Below are 8,090 nucleotides of genomic sequence, written 5' to 3'. Positions count from 1 at the left end.
AGGATGTGAGAAACTTGCCGGTACTTACTATACCAAAAGACACAACAATATAGTGCAATATGTTTACTGGGCACTATTAAAAAAGCACAACTTTGAAGCATCTAACATGTGGTGGAAGGAGTACCTTACTCAACCACATGTGAAAGAAAATGATACTGCCAAGATAATGTGGGAGATGCCAGTGCAAACAGATGTTTCAGTACCGCACAATAGACCTGACATAATATACATAAATAAAATAGAGAATAAAACATATTTGATAGACATAACCATACCATCAGACTATAATATAGGAGCAAAAGAAATAGAGAAACTAAGCAAATATCATCTACTGCAAAAAGAAATAACCCGACTCTGGAAAACACCTACCCAAATAATACCGATAGTTATAGGAGCGACTGGAGTAGTAGCCAAAAGTTTACATAGATATTACCGCCAACTAGATGCAGATATAAACGTACACGTAATGCAGAAACAGGCCGCCATTCACACAACAATCATACTTACAAAAGTTTTAGGAAACACCATGTTTATAGAGAGGGACTCCGATCTACCTTTTCCCTGAGGGTCTCGGGGCGGGAGAAAGGAGAAAATGCCGACCCAGTCGAGTGAAAAAAATGATTCATAATATAATAATAATAATAATAATAATAATAATAATAATAATAATAAAAAAGTTTATTCAGGTAAAATCTACGACACACATATACATTTACAACATGAAGATATACACACATTACATTAATATTTAGTTGGAAAACATAAAGGTATATGGGTGCCGCAGTTCACCAAAAAAGGCCAGGGCCAGGGCTGTAACATGGTATCCCAAATGAAATATTTTCGAAAAGGACGTATGTCAACGAATTAAATAGGCTTTAAGGCTTTTTAAATTACGATGTAACATTTTTGCTTAATTTTAGTTTTGGGGTATAAAACAGCGAAGTCTTTGGTAAAAATTATCAGAAGCAGATCAAGAACCTCCTCGCCAAAAAGAGTTGAGTAACCCCCGCTCCTCAGTGAAGAGAGTTGAGCCCTGAGCGACACCAGCCACCGCTTACCAGCCCTGAGTCGACCCCGGCGCTGTGCAAGTGAACACTTCAAGCTAAAACAAGTTCCACTTCTGAGCACTATGTAAGTTCTCCATCACATAATTTTGGAGGTTTAACTTAGAAGTTCTGCTTCACCTATTAGTGTGGGGAGTACACATCACCCAAAGAATTTCTACAGTTACAGTGCAGTACATTACATTGATTTGATTTGATTTATTTTGTTTCAGGTCCGATTCAGAATTTGAAGTTATTCCGAAGCAGGGATCTACAAAGAAGACTCCTGCTGCACGCCAAATGAAGCGTTCGCGAGCCCCTCCGTCGATTTCGTCGATTGACCAGGAGAATACAAAGTGAGTATAATTAACCATGTGACATGTTAATATTTTTTCAGCAGGTGGTGCATTGGCTTGATACCTTGATTTCTTCAACAGAAGTCACGGGTTCGATTCCCTGTCGAGTCAATTTACGATCCGGTTCATTACTTTACGTTCGAGAACGGTCCGTATCCCTCAGTTTAAAGGCTCCTGCTGTTCCTGCTGTTTATGGCCTCCGTGGTCCAGTGGTTGAGCGTTGGGCTCACGATCCGGAGGCCCCGGGTTCGAATCCCTGTGGGGACGTATCACAAGAATCACTTTGTTTTTATTTATGTTATCGTTATCTCTCGAACAAGTATACATTCCCTACATTCCATACATTCACCAATGTTTTAACTATTTATATTTATTATCAAATATGACAGCAAGTTGGTTTTTATTACTTTGTAACTCTAAAATATATTTTCTTTTTATTACAGGAAGAAAGCAAAGACACACGACATCTTCGGGCTAAGTCACGGGCGCACGGTCGGCAATGAAGGAAGCGACAAGAGGATCGTATCGTACTTCGTGAACAAGGTGGCGAACGGGTCAGAGCGGCGTACAACTAGCTTGGATGGCGAATACGTGGTGGACTTGAAGATATACCAACACTGATTCAAGAGAAGTCTGGCGCAAGGCTCTTCTACGAATCAAGCTGCAGACTCCGGATGACAGCGATGAGTGGAAGTTGTTACAGAAGCTAGTTACACGAATTGACAAAAACTTTGAAGATGAACCACGATTTTACTCTGACAAACATGTAGATTGAACACGATTGAACAAATAAAAGCATTACTCCTTACCTACCTTATTTTCTTTAATTACGCCTAACATCAATACTTACACACTCGTACCTACCAAAAACTCGTAAATAAAAATTTTCTGATACTTAAGTACTTCAAATTAACATTGAATCACTTTGATTAGATACTTTGATCACTTTGATTACAAACGCAGATTCGATTCTTATTCAAAGATTTAGCGAAGTTAAAATTCTGTTTATCACGATTACTTACACTTTTATCATGTTTACATTGTGTTAAACATCCTCTTGCAGTGGACAGTATTCACAACATCTATTGTAAGTACATAGAATTATTAAAGCATGAACCTTGTTTAAACTTGTTGAGACTTGAACCTTGTTTAAACTTGTTAAAACATTTTTCAATAACTTACTTCTTTCACATTTTATTTTTGTTGTTATTCTTGATTTTGTTCTTGGTGTTGTCTTGTGATGGGTAATTAATGCGTTATTTTATATTATTGGGCATTCCACCCACCTAAGTGAGCGCAGCGAACGGTCGTGAGCAGAGCGAACGATAGGTGGGGCAGAATGCCCAATAATATACTACTAGCGTGGTGTGGTACAGCATGTCATCTGGCGTGTCATTCATTCGTAGTGTCGGTTGTAACATGACACTATCTTGCATTTTATGAAGTCCTTGTAGGTCGATAGAGTTCAATTTAACGTGTGGTAAGGTAGTATCCTCCTGTAGTTTCATATTAATGGGAATTTTCATCATTTTCAGTGGTCTTCCTTCTATCTGATCGTTGGAGTTGCTTATTGTAATTTCTGGAGTCCGTAGAAGGCAATTGACAGGAACAGTGACAAGGAAGCTGCCTTGTAGAGATGTGAAGTCTTCTCGTCCACAAATGGTGTGTGTCTTCGTTGCATGTGGGAACACCATAGTGTAATGTCGTTCGTCCAACCGGTCCACGGCCTCTCCTGATAAGCTGACTGTGGTCATCTTGCAGGTAGCGTCCAGGGATTGGTTGATGATCAGGTTGTGAGTACAGTCTCCTTGAGTCTGGATTTGGTTGTTCATCTTTTCCTCGCAAAGATACCGATTATTTAGCTTCGGACATTTTGTCTCTGTGTACATGAATGCTTGCCTGTTACTTGCCATAAAAGGATAAGGGGGAATGATAGTTTGATTATATCTATTAGGGATAATAGATAATTTATAAAAATTAAACTCTTCTAATGATACTACGGGGATTTTAAAAGTAATTACTATGCGCCTATCTATAAAATAATAGCCAGGTTTGATAACGTCGTAATAGTTTCTATACTCTAAGTTCAATACTTGATCCTTATTATAAATTAGTTTAAGTTTATCTATCATACTCCTTATTACGTTTATACTTAACATAGAATGATGCGTGCTGGAGGCACGTACAAATGCAAGCATATTTTCTAATCTTATTAGTTCCGAAAATATGTCATCTGTATTCTCGGTAATTATCGTGAGGAGCTGTGCAAACTTAGCGTACTTTATTAAACTTGACTCCCTATAAGCTTCTTTATCTAAAAGTAACTCTAGGGTGGAATTAATTATTTTCTGATTATCTACAATTTGAGCTATAATATTACTATGCTGTGCCATCCAGTCTTTACTTAAGCTAACATGTTTATTAAATTCGTCTGTAACTTTAAACTGATTATTTTTTAGGACCTTAAGGGCATCATTATATTTTGCTGCATCTGAGTAGTCAAGATTACCAGTTATACTCTTAATTACGGAACCTAACCCGTCTACAAGACCTCTCTTGTCCCGATTAGGCTCTAAAGTACTTAAGTGGTTTAGGATCTTATCTAACTTATGCGATAAGTATTCAATTTGGAGTTCGTACATAGAGTAAGTGTCATTTCTGAGTCGGTTTTTATAGTCAAGGAGTTGTGCCTGTAAAGTAGTAACTGTACTCTCAATGTCGTCAAGTTGTACATACTGTAAAAAGGTATGGTAGTGTTTTATAATTCTAGCTGTCCCTAGTCTGAATGGTAGAAGTCCGGGTCCGTCGTCGAGGCTCTCAAGTATTATCTCCTGAGCTCTCATTGTTGAGAGGAAGAGTAACGTCGGTAGAGTCCTGTAACAATTTTGCTGAGTTAGGTATCCTCTTTAGTCGGGACTTAGCAATGGGACCGCGTTTTTTAGATGTGTAAATATGGATGGGCAGGTCGGCGAGGACCGTGTCCTGGGTGTATCGGGGTGCGACCTTTTGTCGACTGGCAAAGGGATTACTAACGGATACTTGTTGTCGAGGTTGGTATTCAGTTTCAGGTTCGCGAGTTTTATTCCTATTTTCTATAAGGGAGGTTCGATTAGCTAGTGAGGTTTCGTTTATAAGATCGTACACAAGTTTCATCTGATCACGGTGTGTTTGCGTATACTGTTGTAATAAGTGTTTAGTTAAGTCCATATCAGTGGGATCGCGGGGGTCGAAATGTCCTTTTATTATATCACTAGCTTTTGCCCGCGACTTCGTCCGCGTGGCGTGTTATATAAGAGAGAGATCTTTGTGTGTGTGGGAGTGCATACTTATGCAGTTTAGATTTTTTCATAAGTACATTTTTTTTTCCCAATAACTCCCATTTTTCAAAATACAGCCAAAAATAAACTTTATATTTACTAAGGTATGCATGCGTGCTAGATTGAATCAATTGATTGAATTGTTTTTTTTTTTAATTGATTGTTCATTGAGTTTTAATTTTAATACACACTTCCTCTCTTCCCTTCAACGTTGCTGTGCCCTATAGGGTCCATGTTTTAGTTCCTATGCCTATGTAACACCCTATTGTACTACATGGAATGCAATAAATAATTTAATTGAATTGAAAATATCTATCTTACGCGGTTTCGATTTTTTCATACAAATGTTTTTTTCCCACTAACTCCCGTTTCCGTGGGAATTTTGCAATATCCTGTTGCAACTAAGCTTTAAGTTAACTAAGGTACCTGCATGCCAAATTTCAAGCGTCTAACTTAAGCGGTTTAGATTTTTCATACAAAAAGATTTTCCCGCTAATTTCCGTTGCCGTGGGAATTCCGGGAATTCCTTTCTTAGTGCACCTCTACGGTACCTAAGCTATGTCCCTTCCAAATTTCAAATGCCTACGTTTAGCCGTTCAGGCTATGCGTTGATATATGTCAGTCACTGAGTCAGTCAGTTTCTCTTTTTTATTTAGATTTGATTTTTTCATACAAATGTTTTTTCCCGCTAACTACCGTTCCCGTGGGAATTTTGTAATATCCTGTTGCAACTAAGCTTTAAGTTTACTAAAGTACCTGCATGCCAAATTTCAAACGTCTAACTTGAGTGGTTTAGATTTTTCATACAAAAGGATTTTCCCGTTAATTCGCGTTCCCGTGGGAATTTGTGAATTCCTTTCTTAGTGCACCTCCACGGTACCTAAGGTACCTGCATGACAAATTTCAAAGGTCTAACTTGAGTGGTTTAGATTTTTCATACAAAAGGATTTTCCCGCTAATTCCCGTTCTCGTAGGAATTTCGGGAATTCCTTTCTTAGTGCACCACTACGGTACTTAAGGTATCTGCATGCCAAATTTCAAACGTCTAACTTGAGTAGTTTAGATTTTTCATACAAAAGGATTTTCCCGCTAATTCCCGTTCCCGTGAGAATTTTGGGAATTCCTTTCTTAGTGCACCTCTACGGTACCTAAGCTATGTCCCTTCCAAATTTCAAATGCCTACGTTTAGCCGTTCAGGCTATGCGTTGATATATGTCAGTCACTGAGTCAGTCAGTTTCTCCTTTTATTTAGATTTGATTTTTTCATACATATGTTTTTTCCCGCTAACTACCGTTCCCGTGGCAATTTTGTAATATCCAGTTGCAACTAAGCTTTAAGTTTACTACAGTACCTGCATGCCAAATTTCAAACGTCTAACTTGAGTGGTTTAGATTTTTCATACAAAAGGATTTTCCCGCTAATTCCCGTTCTCGTGGGAATTTCGGGAATTCCTTTCTTAGTGCACCACTACGGTACTTAAGGTATCTGCATGCCAAATTTCAAACGTCTAACTTGAGTGGTTTAGATTTTTCATACAAAAGGATTTTCCCGCTAATTCCCGTTCCCGTGAGAATTTTGGGAATTCCTTTCTTAGTGCACCTCTACGGTACTTAAGGTACTTGCATGCCAAATTTCAATTGTCTAACTTGAGTGGTTTAGATTTTTCATACAAAAGGATCTTCCCGCTAACTACCGTTCCCGTGGGAATTTTGTAATATCCTGTTGCAACTAAGCTTTAAGTTTACTAAAGTACCTGCATGCCAAATTTCAAACGTCTAACTTGAGTGGTTTAGATTTTTCATACAAAAGGATTTTCCCGTTAATTCGCGTTCCCGTGGGAATTTCGGGAATTCCTTTCTTAGTGCACCTCCACGGTACCTAAGGTACCTGCATGACAAATTTCAAAGGTCTAACTTGAGTGGTTTAGATTTTTCATACAGAAGGATTTTCCCGCTAATTCCCGTTCTCGTGGGAATTTCGGGAATTCCTTTCTTAGTGCACCTCTACGGTACTCAAGGTATCTGCATGCCAAATTTCAAACGTCTAACTTGAGTGGTTTAGATTTTTCATACAAAAGGATTTTCCCGCTAATTCCCGTTCCCGTGGGAATTTCGGGAATTCCTTTCTTAGTACACCTCTACGGTATCTAAGGTACCTGCATGCCAAATTTCAATTGTCTAACTTGAGTGGTTTAGATTTTTCATACAAAAGGATTTTCCCGCTAATTCCCGTTCCCGTGGGAATTTCGGGAATTCCTTTCTTAGTACACCTCTACGGTATCTAAGGTACCTGCATGCCAAATTTCAAACGTCTAACTTGAGTGGTTTAGATTTTTCATACAAAAGGATTTTCCCGCTAATTCCCGTTCCCGTAGGATTTTCGGGAATTCCTTTCTTAGTATACCTCTACGGTATCTAAGGTACCTGCATGCCAAATTTCAAACGTCTAACTTGAGTGGTTTAGATTTTTCATACAAAAGAATTTCCCTTCACTACTCTGCTCCTATTGATTGTAGCGTGATGAAAAGTAAACTATAACCTGTCCAGGAGTGTGAAGAATAATTGTACCAAGTTTCATTAAAATCCGTCCAGTAGGTTTTGTTTCTATAAGGAACATACAGACAGACAGACAGACAGACAGACAGACAGACAGACAAAAATTTTACTGATTGCATTTTTGGCATCAGTATCGACCACTTATCACCCCCTGATAGTTATTTTGAAAAAATATTTAATGTACAGAATTGACCTCTCTACAGATTTATTATAAGTATAGATAAGGCCTACAGTTGGTAAAGCTATGGACAGAACTGTTGTATGCTAATATTGCATAAGGCATGAGATTAATTACAGGTTCGTCTTTTTGCTGTAATTTTAACATGCGGAGGTGTTTAAGTATCGTCAGATGAAATCTCTCGATGTTTCCGTTATCATTAGGGGCATGAGGTACGGTTCTATGATGGTTAATTTTATGTAGTTGCGTAAATTCAGAAAATAACTGGTTCGTAAACTCAGTTCCGTTATCCGTCACTATTGTTAGGGGGAGTCCATGGTGAGTACAAAAATGTAGTAAGCTTTGTATGATACTGACAGCGGTACCGTCACAGAGGCGGTAAGCTTGCCCATACTTAGAGAAAACGTCAACGAATGTCAGATATTTCTCGTATTGTGCTGTGAATAGATCTAAATGAACTATTTCAAATGGTTTCGTTGCTGGAGGCACAATACTAAACTGTTGTTTGATAGGGTTTCTATCGTATTTACCTTGGCCACATATAATACAGTCACTAATAAATTTTGTAATGTTTTCTCTCATTTTTGGCCAATAATAACGGTTGGATAGGGCTAAGTAACATTCGTTAATCCCACGGTGA

General features: G+C 38.3%; 1 protein-coding gene across 1 annotated transcript; it reads left to right on the top strand.

The window, feature by feature from the left end:
- Window positions 1–830: 830 nt before the first annotated feature.
- LOC126380928 (uncharacterized) lies at window positions 831–2,020 on the top strand. The gene is made up of 3 exons (XM_050030498.1): window positions 831–1,131; window positions 1,277–1,399; window positions 1,843–2,020. Coding segments are annotated over exons 1-3 (303 nt in total). The 5' UTR covers window positions 831–1,129.
- Window positions 2,021–8,090: the final 6,070 nt, after the last annotated feature.

Source organism: Pectinophora gossypiella, unplaced genomic scaffold, assembly GCF_024362695.1.
Source record: "Pectinophora gossypiella unplaced genomic scaffold, ilPecGoss1.1 Pgos_31, whole genome shotgun sequence".
Taxonomy (NCBI): domain Eukaryota; kingdom Metazoa; phylum Arthropoda; class Insecta; order Lepidoptera; family Gelechiidae; genus Pectinophora; species Pectinophora gossypiella.
This window is presented reverse-complemented; position numbering and strand designations above follow the sequence as displayed.

Coding starts and splice junctions, on each gene's coding strand:
- LOC126380928 (XM_050030498.1), top strand. Junction 1,400..1,842: donor ATTGACCAGGAGAATACAAA/GTGAGTATAATT, acceptor TTTTTATTACAG/GAAGAAAGCAAAGACACACG.